This window comes from Odontesthes bonariensis, chromosome 12 (assembly GCF_027942865.1).
Source record: "Odontesthes bonariensis isolate fOdoBon6 chromosome 12, fOdoBon6.hap1, whole genome shotgun sequence".
In the NCBI taxonomy this organism is placed as follows: domain Eukaryota; kingdom Metazoa; phylum Chordata; class Actinopteri; order Atheriniformes; family Atherinopsidae; genus Odontesthes; species Odontesthes bonariensis.
In genome coordinates, this window is record NC_134517.1 from 11,040,879 (window position 1) to 11,065,557 (window position 24,679).

Consider the following 24,679-nt stretch of genomic DNA (forward strand, 5'->3'; position numbering starts at 1 on the left):
TTGCTGTCATTTCCTGTGTGTCCAGGCTTTGGCTACCTGACCAGGCAGCTGATGGGTCTGGCAGGCGGTCGCTGTGTGCTTGCCTTGGAGGGGGGTCACGACCTCACAGCCATATGTGATGCCTCTGAAGCCTGCATCTCTGCTCTGCTGGGCAATGAGGTAAGAAATTAGGCAAGAGGACAAGGGATTAATTACTGTCGAAATATCCCCTGAAAATATTGTTAAAAGCAGTCCAGGTTAAATGGGAGTTAACTTCATCAGGAGACATATGACACGTTGAGCTTGTGAATAGACTTCCTGTTTCTGAGCGAATGAAATCCAGAGAACAGTGTGCCTCAAAAGCTTTGTGCCGAAATTACAAATGCGATCACTTCTAATACTTTTGTTTCTGTTCAGGATCATTTTGTGTACCCTTTCCATAAATAATGTGAGAACACACTAATTGAGGGGAATGAGTTTCAAATCATTTAATGTAAAACTTATTGATTTGATGCTCTTGTTAAATAGAGTTAGGCTTGAAATACACTCCAATGTGCAATGTAAACACTGTTCAACAACGGTACGCTTCTATCTGAGCCAACTCTACCTCCTCTTTGTGTTTTCTTCGTCTTTAATGTCACTAAGAGATGACATCAGCTCTCTCACACACTGCACACGTCAGAGGCAGAGGATTTCCAGGCAGAAGGGTAATTGTGGGAGTGTGTGGGCTGTGCCGTGAAACTCAACAAACATGCGTGCTCTGTGATTTGTGGCACACAAACAGAGCAGCTACCATTTTTATGCCCACGCTTCTCCTGCAGTTGATTTAGAGGCTAATGTCCTTTTTGGAGCTTATGTGTCCAAAATATGTCATATCACATTTACCATCTGGAGAATGAAATACAGTATTTGATGTAATTAGTGGTTAGTTGTACTCTGAGAGTCTTTGCATTCCTTTAATTAAAGTGACCTTCTTGTACATTAGCAGCACACTCTGGTGGCCATTTATACACAGGAAATATTCTTTTTGCTTTCATTTCATGTCCATATGTACACATATGTATGTAGAGGAGCATTTCCCACCTTGAAGCCAGTTGTGGTTGAGAGCAAACCTTTTTTTTCTTAGCGTTTCTTACATCTTTATCTATCTTTGGATGGGACCTAATAGCTGCGTTCACCACAGTAGCCTAGTGAGTAAGCAGTAATAACAGTGAATATCAGATAGAAATTACATTGATTTATTGTTCAGTAAATGACGAAGTGTTGCTTCAAGCCTTGCCATGAGCACATCCTCAGAGTGGTTATCATTTAAATGACCCCTCTGTATCATCTCCCTCGTGACGTATTGCTGATTACAATGATCATGTCAACTTTTTAAAAAACTAAGTAAGTAAACATATTCAGACTAAGTTGAAAAACTTTGTCCAAAACTCCACTCCTACAGATCGCTACAGTTATGAAACAGAAAGAGTTCAACAGAAAACTAGTAGGAAATTTAGAAAATACAGTGTTCTCTTTCATAATATTTCGCTCGATGTCTCACTATGGGATGCACGCCCCCGCTGCAGACCTCAGAAGCATCAATCTCATTACGCCAATCCTGATTGGCTGGTGAAACGTGTCCGTCCGCACCAGGTAGTCCCACCTACCTTAAATACCTCCTGCGGACGGCACCACGTCATTCAAACACCTCTTCTCACTCGGAGCATATCTCGCGTCCTCTGGCTAGCTAGCTTAACTGTCCGCAGACGGATCTTACTCAGCTTCTGTCGCCGGGCGCTACCTAGCCTTGGATACATTTTGCTTCGTCGGTCACACCAGATCGAACTCAGTGCTTTCCTCGCCTCTCCACGGCTTGGCCAGCACTGTCCTCGGCGCCTCACCACGGCTGTTCGAGTCCCGAGCGTTAGCACACCAGCTATCCTCTCGGCTTCACAGTTAGCACACCAGTTAACTGCCTCAACTCCCTGCCTGCACACCAGCTCGCGAGGAATGGAGGACAAAACCCCTCACACCAGAGGGCACGGAGACTCCGGGGCCCGTCCCTGTCGCTGTGGGAACAAGATATCGAGTAAAGATCCACACCAGGTCTGCTCGAGCTGCCTGGGGCTGCAACACGCCCGGCTGGCTATCGACGTCCCCGGCTCGTGTCAACACTGTGCGGTGTTCACCATCAAGAGTCTCCGCAGACGGCTAGCCCGCCAAGCTAGCTTGTCTGGACATGACCCCTATCTCCCTTCCGACGGCGCCGCCGTCGAGGGTGGAGAGGAGAGAGGGGTTGTTGCGGTGGCGGTACCGGAGGCTAGCGCCAGCTGGGGCTCCCAGCTCGACCTAGCCGCGGATCCCCCGCAGGAGGAAGACGTCCTATTGTTGGACTATGGGGACGATGAAGATGCCGCCTCGGACCTCCTCATATCAGAGGATGAAGACGAGGAAGACATCTTCATCACTCCGGCCCGGGCTGCACAGCCCACGGCCTCCGTCGCCTCTCGGGATGGAGATGAGAGCAGCACACCAGCTTCTCCCCTCGCCAGCTCGGACATGCTCGACGTGTGCAAACGCGCTGCTGCCCGGCTTTGCATCCCCTGGCCTGCTGTCGTAGCTGAGACCTCCAGATCCCGCTACGAGGGGAAGAAATTGCCCTTGGCCAAGAGCGCGACGAAGCAACTTCTCCCCGTCTTCCCAGAGCTGCTGGATGAGGTGGCGCGCTCATGGAGAGACCGCCCATACAGCAGCAGGAGCCCGATTCCCGGGGCCTCGTCCCTCGACTGTGAGGCGATGGAGAGCCTGGGTCTGCTCCGCATGCCTCCGATGGAGCCACTCGTTGCAGCCCACCTTCACCCCCGGCTGTCAGCGGTGTCCTCCCGGAGCCCCAGTCTGCCGTCCAAGTCCGACCGTTTTCAGTCAGCCCTGACTGAAAAGGCTTACAAGGCGGTGGCGCTTTCGGCCAGAGCGCTCAATGTCCTCTCCCTGCTCACGGCTTACCAGGCTGAGTTGTGTGAGGATTTTGGGCAAACTCAGGACCCAGCTACGTGGGAGGAGATACCGGTCATCACCGACCTGTGTCTCCGTGTCCAACGCTGCGCGGTCCGGGCCACGGGAAAAGCGCTGGGGACGATGGTTCTGCAGGAACGAGCGAGGTGGCTCAACCTCGCCAACCTGTCAGACAGAGAGAAGGAGGACGTCCTGGACATGCCCATTGTCCCGGAGGGGATTTTCGGCTCCGCGTTGGACTCGATGCAACGGCGGTGTGAAGCCAAAAAGAAGGAGGATGAAGCTCTCCGGCTCTGCCTCCCTCGAAAGTCCCCGGCTCCCTCTCCGACTGTGCAGCGTAAAAGCTTCGCACAGGCCGCTTCCCAGGTTTCGCAGTTTAAAACGCCCAAACAGACGAAACCCCAGCTCGCCCCGGGCCCCCCGCCCGCTCGGGCCGGCTGGCCCAGGAAGCCCTTGGTCCCGGCTGCAGCTCCGCCGGCACAGCCCGTGCAAGCTGTCTTCAACCAGGCCAGGAAGAAGAAGAGAGCGGCCTGATCGCCCCTCTCTTCACCGGTGATGCAGCTGGATGTTCCCCGTTCACCAGCTCCACCTGTTCGGCTTTTGAGCGTGCTCCCGGAGGCCCACCACGCCCCCGTCTCCCGGCTGCCACGGACCGTGCCAGAGCAGACCGGGGGAGACGGACATTTGACGGCGGAGGGTTCAGCAGTTGCCCCTCTCTCATGTCCACAAGCACGCACAAGCACACACATTTCTGTAAAGAAAATAAAATGTGTCCCGCTGCAGCATCCAGGCCGAAGGCCGAGGGCTCAGCTAACAAAAGCCAAACAAAATATCAAAATAAGCAGCGTGGTGGTGACGCCCGCTGTCCCCCCTCGGCGAAATGCCACGGCTTTCCCCGGGGCGAGGGGTGTGTGGGCCCGGCCGCTGCTCTGTCCTCCCGGGCAGAAACGCGCAGCGTCACCCGGGGGTCATGTCACTGTTCCGCCAGGAGAGGGCGCCGTCGCACCGCGGCTGGGGCCTCTCACGGCGGAGGGGCTGCGGTGTGTGTCCACTCTCTCCCCCAGATGGGAGCGATGGGCCGCTCTCGCAGCCTCACCCTGGGTGGTAAAGACGATCTCGAGGGGCTACAGGCTGCAGTTCGCCGCTGTTCCCCCGCGATTCGCCGGTATAATATACTCCCAGGCTCAGGGAGAGTCAGCTCGTGTTTTACAGGAGGAAATCCTCTCACTGTTAAACAAAGGAGCAATCTGTGTCGTACCTCCCGCACAGTGTCAGAGCGGTTTTTACTCCAGGTATTTTCTGGTCCCCAAACGGGGGGGGAGCGGAATTCGCCCTATCCTGGATCTACGTGCTCTGAACAAATATCTCAGGAAATACAAGTTCAGGATGCTAACACACGCATCCCTGCTGCGTCTTGTGAGACAGAACGACTGGTTCACTTCTGTCGATCTGAAAGACGCGTATTTCCACATCCCGATATATCCTCCCCACAGAAAGTATCTGAGATTTGCTTTCCAGGGGATCTGTTACGAGTACCGCGTGCTCCCTTTCGGTCTGTCCTTAAGCCCGAGGGTGTTTGTGCGGTGCACGGAAGCGGCAATAGCCCCGCTGAGACGGCAGGGCATCCGCTTGGCCACATATCTGGACGATTGGCTGCTGTTGGCACAATCGGAGCAGGAGGCCAGGGCGCACACGCGTATTCTCATACGACACCTATCCGATCTGGGTTTCGTGATAAACGCGGAAAAGAGCATGCTGTCCCCGGCACAGGGCATAATCTTTCTGGGATTATCCCTGGACTCGGTGACTTTCACAGCGCGTCTCTCGGGGGACCGAGTGAAAGCTTTCAGGGCATGTCTCGCGCTCTTCCGTCCAGGCAAATCTGTTCAGTTCAGATTATGTCTGCGGTTACTCGGGCTGATGGCGTCTGCCATACTCGTAGTCCATCTTGGCCGGCTCCACATGAGGGAATTCCAGCTCTGGGTGGCCTCATGCGGGCTGGATCCCGTGCGTCATGGCGCACGGAGAGTGCTGGTCACACCGGGGTGTGCCAGGGCACTGCGCCACTGGCGGGTCCCGTCCTTTCTGACCCACGGGGTGCCCATGGGTTCCGTCCTGTCCAGGAAAGTGGTCACTACGGACGCCAGCCTGACAGGTTGGGGCGGAATTCACGAGGGCCGGTCTGTGAGGGGCCGCTGGAGTGTGGATCTCCAGCGCTCTCACATAAATTTTCTGGAACTTTCAGCAGTGTTCCTCTCCCTGAAACATTTCCTTCCGTCTCTCATGGGTCACCATGTCCTGGTGAGGACGGACAATACGACTACGGTGGCGTATATCAACCGTCAGGGGGGATTACGCTCCCGTCAGTTGCATATGCTGGCACGCAGACTGATCCTGTGGAGCTGTGGTCGTCTCCTCTCCCTGAGAGCGACGCACGTCCCGGGAGTCCTGAACACGGGTGCGGACCTGTTGTCCAGGGGCGCGCCGGTATACGGGGAGTGGACTCTGCACCCGGAGATTGTGGAACAGATATGGGCACGTTTCGGCCGGGCCGTGGTGGATCTGTTCGCATCGAGAGACAACACGCAGTGCGCGCTGTTTTACTCTCTCCGCAGCATGGATGCTCCCCTCGGCGTAGACGCACTAGCGCACGCCTGGCCGCGCGAGCGTCTTTACGCATTCCCCCCCCTGGCCTTGATACCCCCCACTCTGTCCAGAGTGAGGGAGCACGGCCACGCACTGATTTTGATAGCTCCGCATTGGCCTGCGATGCATTGGTTAGCGGAGATATATCAGCTGATGTGCGCTCAGCCCTGGCAGCTCCCGCTTCGCAGGGACCTGCTGTCACAGGGGGGGGGAGCGGTCTTCCACCCACACCCAGAGCGCCTGGCACTGTGGGCCTGGCCCCTGAGTGGCTGAATCTGTCAGCTGTGGGTCTTTCACAGCGGGTGATTTCCACTATACAAAACGCTCGAGCCTCCTCCACTAGGTCTCTGTATGACTGTAAGTGGAGAGTGTTTGAGGGGTGGTGTCACAGAAATGGCCACATTCCTTTTCAGTGTCCAGTAGGAGTGATATTGTCATTCTTGCAGGACCTGATTGACAAAGGAAAAGCTTTCTCCACGGTTAAAGTGTACTTGGCGGCTATCACCGCCTGTCACGTGGGTTTCGGGAAGCTAACAGCGAGCCAGCACCCGCTGGTTTGCTGCTTTATGAAGGGAGCGCGCAGGCTTCTCCCCGTGTCCAGACCGCTGGTACCACCATGGGATCTGGCCGTGGTCCTGAAAGGGCTTAAGGGCCCTCCCTTTGAACCACTGGAGGGGGCAGACTTGAAACACGTGTCTCTCAAGACAGTGTTGTTGCTGGCTTTGGCTTCGGCTAAACGGGTCAGTGACATCCATGCGCTCTCAGTGCATCCCTCATGCGCTCAGCTCTTTCCGGGGGATGTGAGGATGATTTTGAAGCCCAACCCGGCCTTTGTGCCTAAGGTGGTGGGCTCATGTTCTCCTATTGACCTTGTGGCTTTTGCTGCCTCACCAGGTGAGCAGATGTCGCATGCGTTATGTCCAGTCCGTGCAGTGAGCACTTATATGGACAGGACGAGGGGTTTCAGGAGGAGCGATCAGCTGTTCGTCTCCTGGGCTAACCCTCATAAGGGGAAACCTGTCACAAAGCAGCGTCTATCCCACTGGGTGGTGGAGGCGATTGCTTTGGCTTATACGAGTCAGGGTTTGCAGCCACCTGTGGGCCTGCGAGCGCACTCGACTCGGGGCTTGGCCGCATCCTGGGCCTTATTCAGGGGAGTCACTGTTCAGGACGTTTGTGCTGCAGCGAGTTGGTCCTCGCCTCTCACTTTTGTCCGTTTCTATATGCTGGACGTCTCCGCTCCGTGCGTGGCTAGAGCGGTTTTGCTGTCCTGATTGGAACAGTGTACTTATCCCTATGGGTTGGTGGACGCTGGATAAGCTTGTCTGGCAATACGGGAGCAACCATATCCCATAGTGAGACATCGAGCGAAATATTATGAAAGAGAACTTTAGGTTATTTACATAACCCCGGTTCTCTGAGTAATATGAGTGAGATGTCTCACCAGACAACCCTTCTTGCTTGGGCGAGTGAGAAGAGGTGCTTATCTTGAATGACGTGGTGCCGTCCGCAGGAGGTATTTAAGGTAGGTGGGACTACCTGGTGCGGACGGACACGTTTCACCAGCCAATCAGGATTGGCGTAATGAGATTGATGCTTCTGAGGTCTGCAGCGGGGGCGTGCATCCCATAGTGAGACATCTCACTCATATTACTCAGAGAACCGGGGTTATGTAAATAACCTAAAGTTTCATGTGGCACTCTGACACCTCATCCTGAGCGATTGATAAAAAGTGATCAGAATGCGTACTTTTCAATCAGCCTGTCCTGACATGCCGCGAGCGATGTCGCTCCATCCAGCGATCACGCCGACCCCTAATAAAATCGCCTGCGCTGTCTCTATTGGGACGACATTTCGCTGCGGCGTACCGTTCTTATTGGTTGAAATGAACACGCTGCTTCCTGTTGAGAAGCTAGTAAGCAACAGGTCAGCATTACTCAGGGAATAATGGACGAGAAGAAGCTGATCTTTAATGTGGAACAGCACCCAATGGTTTATGACCCCAAACACCCGTACCACAAAGATCTGAACCGAAGGGAGCCAGAGAGTGAGTACTTTCTGAACCAATAGAATCAGTCCTGACAAAATCGTCACGCTGCACATCAGGACACCCTCGCGAAATTTCGCCGTCGTATCGCGTTAGTTTCGCTCGCTCGCTTTCAGTCAGGATGAGGCGTGAGTTACAGCAAAACACACTAAACAACATGAGATGACATTTTTTGCACATGAATAAATTTGCGCTTACATAAACCTTGCAGATTTGGCAGTATTTTCTGGCATTTTAACCCTAGTAAAAAAAATACTGTAATAAAAATCAAATTCTTGACCTTGTTAACTAGGGATGGTCCCGATCAGGTTCCCCCCCCCCCCCCCCCCCCAGAGTCCGAGTCATATTTTATTCACCTTATTTTATCATTTAACACTTATAAACAGAGCACTTCTGTGAGGTAGCTTGAACAAAAAAAGTAATCAAGTAATAAACAAATTCTTCACATTGTAGTTTAGTGCAACAATGTCTAATATAAAAACGAGCAGCAGCTCAACTTGAAATACCTGGCAGGCATGTAAACAAATAAGCAAATAAAAGTGCCACAGTGTTCTAAAGTAAGGCCAGTAATGTGCTTTAACTGCACTCCTAATTCTTACTCTCCTCCTCTGGCTTCACAGAAAGAAATGTATGTTTTTCTTGATGAAAACCAACATCTCTACCTTGTCAGATTTGAGCCTGTTCCTGTTCTCATCAAGGATGTTAGCCATGTCCTCGCCACCTCTTGAAATCCCAAGTTTGCATATCTCACAGTTTGCAATCGCAACGTTTTTGCCATCCACTTTAAAATACCTCCACACTGCAGACATTCGTGCCCCCAGCTTCAAGCTGCTGCCGTGTTCTGCTTCGCTTTACGGCAGCAAAGTGACGTCATGCCGCATGCGTTGTTTCTGTGTGGAGTTGAGACCGTAGACATAAAAATTTGGGGAGTTATGATTATTGTGGTTGGGGATATACACCTTCCTCAGTCGAAATAAATGTAATGTGGAGGCATTGGAGACCCATCCAAGATGGCGGCCGCGCTGATACGTCGGCTCCAATAGACAGCGTCAGTCTATGAGGCGTCTACATATATTATGTCTATGGTTGAGACGGTCTGACTCTGTACCACCACATAACAGTAATTACTAAGCTATTATTTTTTCTCCATTTTTTCTCTTTTGAAATATTATAGTTCTGATAAAAAAAATAAAAAATACATAATGAGAATAAATATACATGGGCTACATATCCGATCCCTGATCGGGATGGAACGATTTCGATCAAGTCTGAAACCACGTGATCGAGCCCGATTTCCGATCACGTGATCGGATGGGGACATCCCTATTGTGAACATGTTCGTAAGATGTTTTCTATTTGTTAGTGTTATCGACACGTCAGTGATGTAGCTGGGGATTTCTGCTTTGAATGTGCAGAGCACCACCTCCAGTCTCGGGAAGCTGATGTCAGACAGACTCGTTAGCCTAATAGCAGAATTGCCTAAGTCATATTTGAATGTTTTTGGAAAATCTTTGTGTGTCTCGTCAAAAATGCCCAAATCAAAGAGATGACTAAGTCAGATCGTGATTTTGGACTCTAAAATGTGTTCTGATAGGCTGATGACACAGGCAATACGGCAGGGTGATGCAGCAGTGATAGGAGAGTAAAGTTAGGCAGATATCACAATTTGGCCAAAAAATTACTTAGGCAATTATGCTAGTAGGCTAATCAGATTGGATTAACCAATTCTGACAACTTGCTCTGTGGGGCTTTACAGCTTATTTGCACATGCTTAACCCATAAAAACCCATAAAAAAAACCCATTAAATGACAAGCTAGCCCAAACTAGAGAATAAGTTACCATGAACTCGGTGGAGAAGACAGCAGAAACTAGGAGAGGTAGCTACTTGTGTGTTGCACTTGTTGTGACCTGACTGTTCTGTTTATGGCATTTCTGATTTTTCCACTTGCATAAAACCTTTCATAACTCCCTCTACTTGAGCATCACTTTCAGTTTCAAACATCTACAATCGATATAAACCTGTATTAGACTGGGCCAGCCATTTAGAGACTTGGGGTACTTGTCAAAGTCAAGGAAAAAACGTTTTTTGGATACCATGTCATCAAATCTCACTTAAAAGTGAGCAGTGTAAGTGATCGTGGGACTGTTACTGTTATGTCTGCATACTTGTTAGAAGTGTTCCTTTATTTATTTTTCTTAATACAAGGAAGGATCCATTTGATTTGGAAGGACCCATCCTAACAAGGAAGCATTCTTGAGTCTAAGAAACACTTTTAATCTAATAATTCTGTGTACCTGTATTCCTCCCACCAATAACTCAGAGCTTCAGTGCCTCACACCACCACGGCATCTGGTAAGGCTTCAGGAATTCAAGGATTCCTCATAAGGGTGGATGCTTTTATTTGTCACAGAAGTTTGTGTGTAGTTTGAAGGCGCTCTTCTTACTCACAACACCTCCCTGAAGACAAATAATGAAGTGAACCAGAGGCTTAGCTTCTTATGTTTCGGCCACCTGCTAGGCATCCCTGCTGGCAGGGGTTTGGAGGAGGTCCCTGGATGGGTGCCATAGGGAGCTGAGAATTTGAAAATAGGCAGGAGGTAGGGGGCGTGAATTGCCTCAGCCCTGCAGGGCTCCCCTCTTACCCAGGGCCCCCTCACTGATGCACATCTGAAAACGCTTACCCTCACACCTCTTTCAGCAGGGTCAGCCTGGGTCTAGGCAGCAGATAATAAAAGGAAATGGAGCAATCATTTGAAGTTGGGAGGGAGGAAACTGTTGTTATTAAGCAGCTGTATTAGCTGCTGTACCTGTGCAGGTTTTCAAAGTCAAGAAAGGTTTGGAATGAATACTAATCTAATGCAGGTCTGTTAAAAATGTATTTGAAATATACAGCGATGTACAAAAAACAGTCCAATACTGTCGCTTGGTAGTTGGATTGCTTTGATAAAGTGGTGAGTAACACAAAAGTTGATGTGATGACCTGAGTTCTCATGATTTGACTGGCTGGCTCTTTGGCAGCTGTTTGAACTAGTTGCTTGGAGCTTTGATAGCTGATAGCAACGAGGGAAAAAAGGGTAAATGTCCCTAATCAGATAAAAGCAACATGAAGAAAGAGTTTTATCATAATCTCAGCAAAGGCCTCTGTAATAGACATGGAATGTTGCTGGAAAACGTCAGCAGGGGACTGATCCAAAGGGGACAAGAATAAAGGCTTGTGTATTTTTTTTTTGTTTTTTAACTACTGCCTTAGTCTTGTTATGGCCTCAAATAGCATCTCGGAAAAACTGTAAGAGGATTGTAGGCATAAAAGGGGAAGTGTACGCTCACCAACCACCAGCCAGGCAACAGGGCCGTCTGGGCAACAAATGGCCAACGTCCCGTTTGAATGTGTCCACGAAGTGAGTTTTTCCTGGAGAATATGTTTTAGTTTGTGAAAATGTGTGTGTTGGCTGAGTGGGCTCAGGCTTTAGACCACAGCTGGATTAGCTCGTCAGCTGTGCTTTTGTTTATGCTGATTCAAACTGCCTGAGGATTTGTATGGTCTGGGGGTGTCCTGAACCCAGCACAATATCAGAAATCTCTAATCCAATTATAGTCTCTCCGGTAACTTAAATGATAAGTATGCAGTGATGTCTTTTTCTTTGTTTTACCAGTTTAGACTGACAGATACTGTAAATGGTCTTACTCACATTGAATTTGGGATTTTGTAAAAAAAAAAATTACATCATACTGCAACATTCAAATCTTGTCATTTGTGTTCAATTATTTACAGTATTAAATGTATCGATTTTCTGTGATCAAACCTGTTGTAACGGTTGTTGTCAGTTTGTGGCAGACTAAAAGCCATTTTTGGCAGATGCTGCACTGAAGCCTTACTTTTTCTTTACTGGCAGCTTAAGACTAATTCTGCTTTTATCATTTTTTTTATTTTTTATTGAGCTCCTTTTGAAAGAAGCTCAAATTTAGCTTTGAGAGAGAGGAAGGAAAATTGCTAAATGGACTTTACGGGCTCTGTTATTACCCTCCACGCTGTACTGCATAATCATGAAGTCCTTCTTTTTAAATAGTTTGTGAATGATTCATTCGACACTACACTAGTCAACTCTGAACTCACTAATTGATGATTGCTCGCAAACAGATGTTGGCTAAGTCTGGACCGCAGTTGTTAGCAATTATTTGATAAACAACTAGCTAATATGCTAATTGCTAGCAGCTGTCAGGGAGGTTCTGTTTACACTCTAGTTACAGTAAGACGTTTGGCTTCACCTGTTCCTCTTTGGGCCCGACTGTTCCCCACCACCTCCAACTACAACGCAAACCTCCGCCCTTATCTGAAAAGGTCACCTGCTTTGCGCAATGTACGTCATTACTTTGTTCAGTTAGCATAACATAATCAACCGATTTTAGTGACCACCAACATATACGCAGGGACAAATCTGTAAACAATGGATGCCTTGTGCTCTTTTCTTTTGCTGAACAAGTGGAATTCCTCCTCCTTCCACTGTTTTGGTTTGAGCCTCCCTCAGGAATGTTTTTACCGGGGCACATTCCTCACTCTCAGCTCATGGCTTTCCACGGTTTCGTTGGCCAGGTCTGTGGGCTTTGGACAGCTGTGTCACACACACAGAAGTACACTTCTTCAGACATGAGTCGAAAAACCGTCGTAAAAAACCATCTTTGTCAAAGTCTCTGTCAAAGACTGCAGCAGATCTGATGCTAAAGCATGATGAAGAAGTAAATACTCAGCCAGGACCACAAACGAAAAAGCAAATGTCACCATGGATGATGTTGGAGACAAATGTATGCTCGTACATAGTTCACTTGCATATCCTTGTTTGTGTCTGCACATGTGTGTTTGCCATACCTGCCGGGTGGGGGCCCCTGGGGTACCATGACAAGAGCCATTAAAGTTTATAAGTGTGAGGCCCGGCTGTCAATCAAACTGACAAGCTGGCCCTGTCCAGCTCTGCTCTGAGGTGAACTCAGTGAAACCCCAGAGAACCCCTGACCTCGCTTTGACTGGGAGCTCAGGCAAGCTGGATGAGCTCAGGCAAGGCCAAACTGGGTTGGGATAGGCTTGGCTTGGTTTGTAGTAGGTAATGGTAAGGATTGGAAATGTTGGGACAGAGTGATGCTAAAGGTACTTAAAGTAATGTTATGCCACTTTCAGACTGTCCATTCAACTCGTGTCAAATTCACTTCCACTCACTTTTCCCAGCCAGTGTAAAAGAGGACAAATAAACAGATAAATATCACATGAATTTATTTCAATTCTTAGTACAGTAGTTCACCAGTGTAGAAAAAAAGCTTGCGTTTCATGAACCATATGGATAAGTTGTTGAATAGAAGTGTCTGTACATATCCCATTTCACTGTTCTGTACATTTTTTAGTATGCAATAATATTTTAATCTGCAGATTTTTGTTTTGTACCAACTTTGACCTAACAGTCACAAATTCAAAGAAATCATCTTGGCTTTTGAACCTTTTTCTGATAACAGCCTGAATGGTTTCTCTCTTTCTCTCAGCTATGCATGTAGACTTTTTTTTTTTTTTTTTCTAAAAGCTGCTGAAACGTGGACTCATCTGACCACAGAACATGTCTCCACTGTCCAGTGTTTTTCTATTCATCCTAGATGACCTCACACACGGAGAACTCAGAGGCGTTTTTCTGCACACAGTTGATGGATGGCTTCCTCCTTGTGTAATACAGTCTCGGGTTACATTTTTGGATGCAGCGCCGGACTGTGTTGACTGAAAATGTTTTTTAAAGGTATTCCTGAGCCCATGCAGCTGGATTGATCATGGTGGCATAGCTATTTCTTATGGCCCTCACAGGCTGAGGCTCGAGGGTCATGCACATTCAACCCTGGTTTCTGTCCAGGCCTTTACTCACTGAGATTTCTCCTGACTTTCTGAATCTGTTCAGAGTAATAATCTCTTTGAATATTGATCAACCAAAGTTCTTTGCAATCTTGCACTGAGAAATATTTTTGGGAACTTACTGATGAGTAGTTTGACACAAAGTAGTTGGCTATGAACGATCATGCCTTGAAAAAACTACTACAACTTTGGAGGATGCTCCTTTTATACCCAGTCCTGACACCCTAACCCATCACCAATTAATCTGCAGATTGTAAAATCTCCCAGAGCGGTGTTACTTGTATATTCTATAAACTTCCCTGTCTTTTTAGTATATGTATTGCTTGCATCAAACATTATCTGTCATGTCTTTCAAAGTGACTGTGCCATCTGTCAGTTGCTCTTGATGACAGTCAGTCATATGGCAGATAAGCAGATGTAATACTGCTGCTTAAACTGTATGTGTATATGCAACTCAGTCTGTTCCTGAGCGCATGATGTAGTTTGTCGTGCCACAGCAGGATTAAAGTATCCATCTCCCCAGAATGCCTTTTTCCCTCGGCCCCCTTGGACCTCTCCCACATGCTATTTGTTTTAATTAAAAGAAAACTTTTAGCCCTGACCAGGCCAGACCAACCGACAATGATTTTTTTTTTCCCCTTTTCTCTTTGGTGTCTTGCTCTCAAATGTCGAGCCCAACTCTTTCTAATTCTTTCTTTCTTTCTTTCAATGTCCCTCCTTGCGTCTTTCTCAGTTGGTGCAATATTCTACTGGGGTTATGACAGAGTAAAGAAGGGATGTGTGTTGTCTGCGGTGGAATGTAGAGCTGAATGAGCCTGTTTGACAAAATGAAATGAGAAAAAGTGTCGTTTGAGCAGTCGTCCAAAGAGGCAAATTGAATCATTCCGGGTTGGGAAGGCACTTTGGGGAAAAGCTATGTTTTCCCTGAATTGTGGCTTGGAAAGTTTGATCGGTTTAGGCTGATGTGTGTGTGTGTGCGTGCGTATTTACGTGCACTTGTGTGAGCAGGCAGTTTCCCAGTGTATGCATCTGTCCACTCACATGTGTCTTTGGAGTGGGACGCAGAACAAAGCACACACTGTAGTTTGTGTCGAAGAGTAGCAAAGCTGTCAGTGAGTGGGAGGAGGTGTGCATGTGCAGGCACATTTTTTTTATTGTGTCAGCAGCTTAAGATAGTTCCCGACCTCTTGGACCGACTTAACGGTGGGTTGTGGTCCACATTTCCGAAATGATCCTTTAAACCAGGAGGGACCCACATGAGGCCAAATGAGACTTTGGAGAAACTTCTCTTAACACCTGTCTGACATATTCATAGAAACACTCATGTAGCTGCGCCCATTATATCCTTTAAAAAAATCCGAGTGATGTGAGATTTATTGCCTTTAACCGATGTTCCCAGCAGACATCTGCACCTCGCCACTCGTGTCAGTGCCAACTTATTATAGTTAAGTTTAGCACAAGCACCTTAAATGTTGTTAGATATGTGGGGGTTTTCACAGGTGTGGTGCTATTACTGTCGAAAACAAATGACAGAGCTACTGATTTCAGCCAGAAAAACATTTGAAACACTTCCAATATTGTTTTCTGTTTGTTTCAGTTGGACTCCATTCCTGACGAGGTGCTTGAGCAGAGACCAAATGCCAACGCTGTGCACTCTATGGAGAAAGTCATGGAAGCTCACAGTGAGTTGATCACTTGCACCTCCAGTAGACACACCAGCTGACAGCATGCACATTTTTCCATCCTTGTGTCATGTAGATGTTTGGTCCAACTGCATCACTTAACCCTTGAGGACTTATTGTGGCCATTGAAAAAGCCTTTTCAAGCCTGAGCAGAGTTAAACCTCCTGCACGTTGAAGGTTTATCTGAAGAGACAAACGGAATTGTAAAGTTCCTCAAATTCCTGAAGTAGATTGAAACTTAACATAAAAGCAATTCAACAGTTTAAAATTTGGACTTTTACTCTAAGTTACAGAGATTGCAGTAATTGTTCATCAATATTTTATAAAAGCATCATCGATTGTGGAAACAATGATATGATCGTATCGATGAAAATGCACTTATGCAAACATCTCAGCAGCCCTGAAAGAGACATACACGTGTTGCATCCAGTTCCAATGGGCTCAGGGTAAATGAAGCTTTTGCCAAACTGTCTCTTATAACCACACTCGTAAGTTCACATGCAAAACCCGTTTACTCCTAATGACCTGTGCGACTTATGGGGCTTTTGTGTTTCAAGCCTGGAAAGACTCATGTGTTTGCATTCGCATTTTACCTTCCAACTGTTTTTTTTCAAATATTGACAAATGTTAGGACAAAGTAAAAATGTTTAACCTCTCAAATGTCTTCTTTTTTTTTTAGCTTTCTTAAAGGGGAACTCCGGGGCATTTGAAGCGCAATCCCATTGCTAGAGGTTGTCAAATACTGATAGTAGGACACAGACTGGTGCAAATCTGCGCTCCCTGTGCGGCGATCGCGCTGTTTGCGCAGCCTGTCATGCGAGGCTAATACGTGGTGGCTAAGGGGCAAATAATAAATCTTCCACGTAAAACAACAACTTGCACACAGCAGAAACGTCACACCACTTTATAAACCATCCGACAATAAAGTCACAAGCCTTACCATCAAAACCATATGCATGGTTCTCACATTACTGGCATGGGGACGTTACAAAACAACTTTATAAACAGCATGTCACTCACCGGCTGGTTGTAGGCTCGCGCATGTGAAAGCCCAAAAGAGTCAATGGACGATACTCCCATATACAAAGCAATTATCTTCTCCAGAAAAACTGCGTTCAAGTATTTAAAACATTACAACAATACATGCCCAGTAATATTGTCCTACTGTCAGTATTTGACAACCTCTAGCAATGGGATTGCGCTTCAAATGCCCCGGAGTTCCCCTTTAAGAGGAAGAGAGAAAAGGTTTTAGTGGACAGTGTGTTTTCCAGAAAACCCTTGAGATTTGGACTTTAAAAATGAAGCTTTCGGTCATAATGACCTAATCCACAAATATTTCACATTTGGACGCACTCTGTCTGCATATCGGTGTTCTAATCAAACAACTTTGTCATCCTCTATCCTTTGCAGGTAAATACTGGCGCTCACTGCAGCGCTCTGCCTCCACAGTCGGATGTTCGCTGAGCGAAGCCCTCCAACGTGACGCTGATGAAGCTGAAACCGTCTCTGCCATGGCCTCATTGTCTGTCGCCAACAAGAACATTGGAAAAAGGTGGCGTTTCCATTAGTGACTTGACTGATCATCCTCTTGTATGTTTAAACAAGGGTTTCCCATTTTGGGAGTTTGCTTTCTTACTCTGGATTGGTAAATATGAAGCCAGTTAGGTTTTAAAGAGCTCTCTCTGTCCAAAGGTGATGAAAAATATCTGCCTACCTCCAGAGTATTAACAGAATTTTTATTTCAACTTTCTGCAAGCACATGAATAAGCCTTTCATCTTCTTATCTTATAACGTGATGGAGTCGCTGACAGTGATGAAGCCATGAATAATTAGTGGGTTGAAAGATTCAGTCTAATTCAGGCTAATTCCAGCCACATGCAGCTCTCATCAGGCAAAACTGGGACGAGGCTGCTAGTATGAAACAGCAAAGACGGGCAAAGTGAACACCAGTATGGTGAAGCATAATAAATATTTAGCTGTAAAATGCATGTTTAAACATGTGACCCTCTTATGGTGTGCTCTAAAACATCACATGCCTATGTGAGCAATATAAATCCTGCTCCCATACTTTTGGTTGAATAAAGTTTAATCATTTCTGTTCAGACATACAAGACGGCCTAAATGAATAACATTCTGTCTTCGTTTGCGATGTCGTCTTTTCCTCAGAGCTGAAGAGGAACCGATGGAAGAGGAAGCTCCGATGTAAAGCAACACGCTTATCCTTTGACCACTCAGGCCAGTCTTCATCTTTGACCACATCCTTATCCAGTCAGTCACTTCAAATTACCCGTAGAATCCTCTCCCACGTTTCACCACTGCCGTACCAGAATGGCAGCTTTTCATGGGAGGCAACGAGAGGAGCTGACAGATGTGGTCCTCAGAGGGAGCGGACGGCTGAAAAAGATGAGCGATGCTTCCGCTGATCAGCTGTGCACAGGGTCACAGTCAGCAGAAACGTATTGCACTTGATGACGTCAGATATGTTAGGACTGAGTCAATTATCCCACAGTGACCGCCTTTGAGTGCCAGTGCTTTTAAAACACTAGACAGATGTACTTTTTGACTGCCGGTCTTAGCCGTACACAGACATTCTGCAGTCCTCTACTTTCCATATTATTCTGTCTTTCTGTGCTTTATCTTCATCTCCTCGCTTTCATCAAGACCACCAGAGCTATTGTGATTGTGACACTGCAGTAAGGATGGATTCCTGCTCTTTCGGGATATTTAAATGGAACAAAGTTGTCCTGTTTCCTGCATTTTTTTTTCCCAGATTGTTAAAAAGTTACAGATGACAAAGGTCAGCAAGTTTCCAGGACTATTGACAGTAAAAGACTGAGCATTTGTGCCTTTTCCCCCTTTTTCTCTGTTTTTTTTTTTTTAAACCTGGTTTATTTTCTGTTGAACTCCACTTTAGCCTTAAACATAGATGTTGGTTCAAGGCCTCATCTCTCCTGCCCCTCAAACATTTCTGTCCTGGCAAGACATCAGGATGCTGTTGGCACATAGATTGGAGAAACTTGGTGTGTTTACCTAAAATTTTCTGCAACCAGCCGACTGTCTTTCCCTCCATCTTTAACATGTTACCCTGATTTTCACCCTGGAAGGTTCCCAGTCACAAGTTGGAAATGGTTCAATTGAGTTAATAAGTTAAGAGGATTTTTTATTTTTTTATTTTTTATCTGTCTGTGGATCACACGAGCATCAAAAGAAGTTAAGTAACGAGCACTTTACAAGAGCAACAAGACTGGAATCTTCTTTATCCAGTAATTAGACCCTAATGGAGCCAAACACAAAAGGTGATCATGTGTGGTACTGTTGTCAAGCCTTGTATGATTCCACACGTGCAGAACAGCAAAGACTTAGCAGTGACAGTAATATTGGTGTCACGTTTTGCCTATTATTAAAGGATGTAATTAATCACAAATGGGCTAATTTGTTTAACTAGCCTTCTCTAAGACCAATATGTTTCTGTGGTTAGAAGGCCCTTACCACCTGGGATTTTCCAGAGGCTCTCACAGCTGGTTTAACATCTTTAAGCCCTTGTTAAGCACATCTGCTCCCCAAATGGCAGGTGCTATGAAACAGGTGCGTGTGTGTATATGTCTGTCTGTTCATATACAGTGAGACCCAAACTGTTTGAACTGTTGAACACAAGTTAAAAGTGGTTTTCCGTTTGAAATCCTTATTTTGTTCGGACTTAGCAGTAGGTGAATTGAGCATATTAGCAACTTAAAATAGCACATATGGGTTTCAAGTTTCTTAATCTCCGGCACTGTAAAGTTGGATTATCTTTATTGTAGAATCAGTAGTTTCCTTTTTGTTTAATTAAACAAGCTATTTATATATCGACAGACATGGTGGCTCCTTCCCCCACGTCGTGCCACCATGTAACTACAGTAGCCCAGTTTGGGACAAGCCAAACACTGGCTCCACTTTTAGAGAACACCATAGTTTCACTTCCACGCTTGGAAAGAGGGATTGGGTGCAGTTGGTTGCAATTTCCAGGTTTACCACAAGATGTCACTAAAACCAAAACACTGGACCTCAAACATTGGAGAATCCACGAGGTAAAGGTTTTATTACAGTCTGAGTATAATAGTTTAGATAACTATTAATGTACAGATGTATGTATAATTGATTAAAGTATAATTAATAATTGATATAATTTTCCTTTGGGATAAAGTATTTCTTCATTTAATTTTAATTTTTTTTATATGGGCCTAGAATCAGTATCTGCTGATATTCACTTTCTTGACTGCGATCAGCCTATCAACAAATAGGATAACATTAACCGATGGCTGTTAACAAGCTGATATTTATCTGCTGTGTCCTGGTTATGTCACGTTGTTGAGCAATAAAAATAAACTGTAAATTCATTGACTTGGTCATGGTTTACAGTCTTTTGAAACATTTAGTTCTTTACCAAAAGATCTTATAGGCTTATTATAAAGGTTTTTGACATGCATTTGTATGAATTAATTTGTGCTCATTCAGAGATGGTGTGAAGGGCCGAAGTACTCGTTTATGTTTTTTAAAGGGAAAATAAATTCTAGAAACTCTTTCTGATACTATTAGCAACTGGCCAAATGATAACAATATCAGCCCATAATTTCTCTTAAATTTCAATTCAGTTTATTAATATAGCGCCAAATCCCAACAAATGTCATCTCAAGACACTTCAATGATACAGTCCAATTCAAGCCAATTAGAGTCCAATTCATTGTAATCATAATTCAATTGATTCAATTCAAATGAGTCCAATCATACATACAAAGCCAATTCAAAAATAAGATTGCGCCGTAACTTGTCTTCAGTCCAATCCCCCCAGGAAGAACCAGACTCAGGAAGGGTGGCCATCTTTCTCGACCAGTTTAAACTAAATCAGATACAAACTCTGTTTTACGTTGGTAAGCATGTTGGATTAAAAAGCCTCAGTGACTGACTGGAGTCGGACTGTAACCACTGTGGCCAGCGTGCAGACATCCACTCTGTAACCATCCTTCCAACTTGTGCTCGGCCCTCGGTGTGACTACCCTGTGCCCCTTTTTTCCTCTTCCAGTGAACAGAAAACAGAGCGCTGTGCTGTTAACGGTTGTTTACTGTACATATGACACTGATTTCCTGAGGATTCCTGCCACATACATCAGTGACTATTTGGGTTTTCTTTTGGGTTTTTTTACCTTTTCAGTTCATTTTGTCGCCCCTCTATGGACTCTCATGACTTACTTTTGTACCTTTTTGTAAATGTATTTACCTGTTCTTTTGTACATGCTGTCCGTTCTGTTTCTCAGTTGCATTGTAAAGCTGACATACGTCACAACAGGAGAGGTTTTGGATGGTTTTTTTTGTGGACATCACCTGAAAATGTCTCTGGATTTAGGGTTTTTGTGGGAGTGTTGGGATGACAATGTTTCTACTTTGTAAAATGATGGACAATTGTGTATTTACTATTTGTTCATAACAGATTTATATATAAAAGAAATGAGTATATTATATATATCTACACATAATGAAATACTTTGACCTTGTTTTGAAGTTGGCATTGAAAAAGGATACTTTTCATGGGTGGAAGATGCGGTCAGCCCCTTTTAGCGTGTTACTGAAGGCACAGTTTGCTGTTCCGGGTTACAGTTGAGTGTTTTGCAGCTGTTTTTTTCACCCTGTCTTGTATTTTTTGACAGCGATTCCATTATTTATCCCACTGGTACCACAGCACTGTTACAGGAGGGGTGCAGTCGACCTCTACTCTGCCTCACATATTCATGCACATATCTGTACCATTCTGTACATTTTGATGTTATTTTTTTTTAGCTGTAATTGTAGAAAAACACTGATCTTGGATTGCGTCAGTCGAGTTTCAGTTTTTTAGGGAATGTGAGATCACAATTTTAAAATTCTTCACTTTGTTTCTTCTTCCTTTGAGGTGTACAACATCATCGTGTAACAAATTGGAAAGAATGAGGGAAGGCTGGGTTTGAATTGGAGTAAGGTCGATGAAATCACTGTGATGTGATTCAAAATGATTCCGCACCAATATTTTTTATTTATTTATCTGGCCAGTCTTGGGTTTTAATTTAAGTCAGTTTTGCATGCGTAGTCAAATCCATCCTCCGTTGCATGTAAGTGATGCTTGTGGGACTTCAGAGTGGCCTGAGGTTTGGCAGGACTTCTCCTGTATTTTAAAGAAAAAAAAAACTCATACAGCATCACAATGTTATGTTTCTTATAAGAGACCAAAACTCTTCCAAGCTTTCATTTTTAAGTGGACAGTTTTATAGAAAAAGCAAATATCCATCTTGAATATAATTACATATCATGTGCTGATATTTTAGTGATTGCATTTTTCAAGTGTATCTCTTCACATTTTGACAGAATGTATCTGACCTTTGACAACAGAACTAATGTAGGATCCTGCAAATGCACATAGAAAGTCACATGTTACATGTTTTTTTTTTTCTAGATTCACCAGAATGGGGAGAATGTGTTGATATGAATGTAAATACGTTAGCATAAATTGCAAAAATAGCGGAGATAGTATCTGCAGAGGAACGTAAGGCATCACTGTTTTTTTTTGTGCGTTTCTGTCTACATTCCTCTTTTTACTAGACACAAACACAGACTTTCTCTCTTGTCATTTTGAACCTATTTGTTGTGTGACATGTAACACATACAGGGCTATTTCAGGACGGGACATTAAAAAACACCTATAATCAGGCTGTCCTGCCCATCACCTCTTGTTGGACACACTGACATCTCTGCACATGTTTATGCACTTGAGGAGTACCTTCCCAGAACCTTTGTGCAGCACTGCCAGTTATGGCTTTCCTACTGTTTAATGCTTCGGTTTTTCAAACGCAGTCAAAAGTAGCACAGTCTGGCTACTTTGGCCATCTGTCCTCACAGTTAGTCTTAAAATAATGTCCATTTACCTAAAAAAAAAAAAAAAAAAAAAAAAAAAAAAAAAAAAGAGGCTACATTCCATTTTATTAGAATTTCCATTTGTTAGGAGGTCGAACTGCTTTATTTAAACCATCATAGCTCCAGGAGCTGTTAGTTTCTTTGGGTGGCCTGTCTTCACTCCATTCCTCCTTTCTCTCTGCATGGTCTGTACGTCTGCATGCACTGCCTACCTGTCCGTTTGTCTGTCTGTCCCTTGCCACATACCAGCATAAGGGATGAAGCACTGAAGGACATTATTACTTTCACTGTATCCTGACCGCCTCGTTCACTGCGGTTTTGTTTCTCGTTTAGATAAGTTTGGGTGCTTTCCATGTTGTCATTTACCTGTAGCATACTGAAAACATCAAACCTGGAATACATAAATTGCATCTTTTAGAGAAAAGAAATAATCTAGCACAGACAATAGGGTTTATTGTATTTATGTAGAAAAGCAAACTGTACTAGTAGGGCGCTTTGTAAACTGCAGCAACAGAATGGGAATTGTTTTCAACTCGGCCAACATGTGACTTTGATGGAATTTTTTTTGGGATGACATTTTCATTCTTTGTCACATGTAGACTTTTTAAAGGGCTTCATCCAGATGCCGGGTCAGTGTCACGGCGGTCCATTCCAGTAAAGAAGCAAGTTATCTCTGACCACTGTGGTTAAAAGACAAAAAGTTCTAGGTTTACATATGTATAAAATGCATATTCTTTTTTTTTTCATCAGTTTTTGACTTGTGCTGCCATTGTTACAGAAATAGTACATTTTTCTCTGGAAATCTTTGCTCTAACATGTTGTCTTTGACATGAACAGTATAAAGTATTGTTTTGGAAAATATTGTCTGCACTGTCTCGTTTTATGTCTATAATAATTAACTTACCCTAAACATTCAGGTTTTTAGCTCTTTGTCTTTTTTACTGCATCTTAGGAGACTAGCATTCTGTTGTTTAGTCTGAATTGTAAAATAAAGATCTATATGAAAGACAATAACTCAAAGTCTTTGTTGAAAAATAATGTTTTATTTCATAATGTTTTAGACACACCGACTGAATAAGATTTGCGGAATCGGGAAAATTAAACCTAATTTATCGGTTTTAACTCATTTAAGAAGTCTTACTTCTCTTGCCACTTTGTATAATATGTGTTTGTGTGTGTACAGGGGTGCCGAAAAGGGGGGTAAAAGGAGAAGGATTCTAGGGGGCCATGATAAAGAGGGGCCCAGAGAGGCCCTAATAAAATTATAATACTGGCAAAAAATAATATGACACTAAGTTATTAACTAACTTATAATCACAAATATATTTTATTTACAATTTACTGGTAACCATAACCATTATTTGTTTTGGAAACATTACGTTTATGTTTTGTATTTTTCAGGTAGCCTAATGTAGAGTTTAGAATCAGAGTTCAGCAAATAAATGAATTCCATTGGATTCCTTGTGCTCAGTGTTTACCTACCTCAACTGTCATGTTTTTCTTTTTTCACAAATATGGGAACGATAGTCAGAAATACCATTAAAATGCATAGTTTTATGTAAAATAGCATCACAAATTTTCACCGACCTCCTGGCCGGCTGTTTGGGGGCCCAGTAAAAATGATTTTCATGGGGCCCAAAATCCCTAGCGGCGCCCCTGTGTGTGTATATTTCTCAGCTCAGGTCAGTTAAAATAGCAAAGTAAAGAAAGAGACATCTGGTCATTTTTTGTACTGTACTAAAACCCCAGATAAAGTAAAAATATGAAATATGAAAAGGCAGTTTGATAAAGTCTTCTTAAGAAATGTTTCATAGAAGTGTCATGAGGAGAGAGCAGCACAGAGAACAGAGCTGGGCTCAGACGGGGACCGTCGGGGAGGCAAACCGTCTCAGGTGAGTTTGATGATCTTTTATCAGGCTTATAAAATATGGAGCCCTTTCACATTTAAAGTTGTAAAGACACAAAGAAGGCAGTCTTAGTGTTGTGCTTAATGGTGTGTTTGGTAGTTCTTAGTCTGGAAAAGAACCTCAGGTTGGTTCTGAGTGAAATAATTTTCGGATTCTGAGACGATTGACAGCATTTGACCTTGAATTTCTGTTTTATTGTTCCCCCAAACATTAAAATGGAATATCCGTCCATGACTGCAGCTGCGAGACATCTTGAGTTTCAGGGTGGTGCTTGTCTTTCACGTGTTTTTATGCCCATTGTAAGAGGCATCCCCTGTAGAATGGGTGTCTGTTTGAATACGCTCACGCAGACGTGACGTGGCAGTTCAGCAAAGCACACGGGACACGCACTCTGTTGTGAAGCCGGCCCTGAAGAGTGTTGCACAGATTGGTATAGCAGTCCTATAATAATCCAAAGTGAGTGGAGGAGGAGGATGATGGCAAACAATACCAATGTTATACAAAACCATAGCAGAAGAGTGACTTTCCTGGCCTTATCATTATTTTAAAGAACATTTTCCTACTTTGAATCGTATAAACCTGAATGTTTATTGGATATCATCATTTTTAGCAAGCTGTTTTTA

General features: G+C 44.7%; 1 protein-coding gene across 2 annotated transcripts in view; it reads left to right on the top strand.

Moving 5' to 3' along the window:
- Positions 1-23,163, top strand: part of hdac4 (histone deacetylase 4) — a 159,898-nt gene extending 136,735 nt beyond the window's left edge. For both annotated transcript variants that reach the window (XM_075479076.1, XM_075479077.1), the window contains 4 exons: positions 26-159; positions 15,147-15,231; positions 16,642-16,783; positions 17,398-23,163. In XM_075479076.1, the coding sequence (XP_075335191.1) occupies positions 26-159; positions 15,147-15,231; positions 16,642-16,783; positions 17,398-17,437 (401 nt within the window). In that variant the 3' untranslated portion in view covers positions 17,438-23,163. The remainder of the gene's footprint in view (positions 1-25; positions 160-15,146; positions 15,232-16,641; positions 16,784-17,397) is intronic.
- The last annotated feature ends 1,516 nt before the right edge of the window (positions 23,164-24,679 follow it).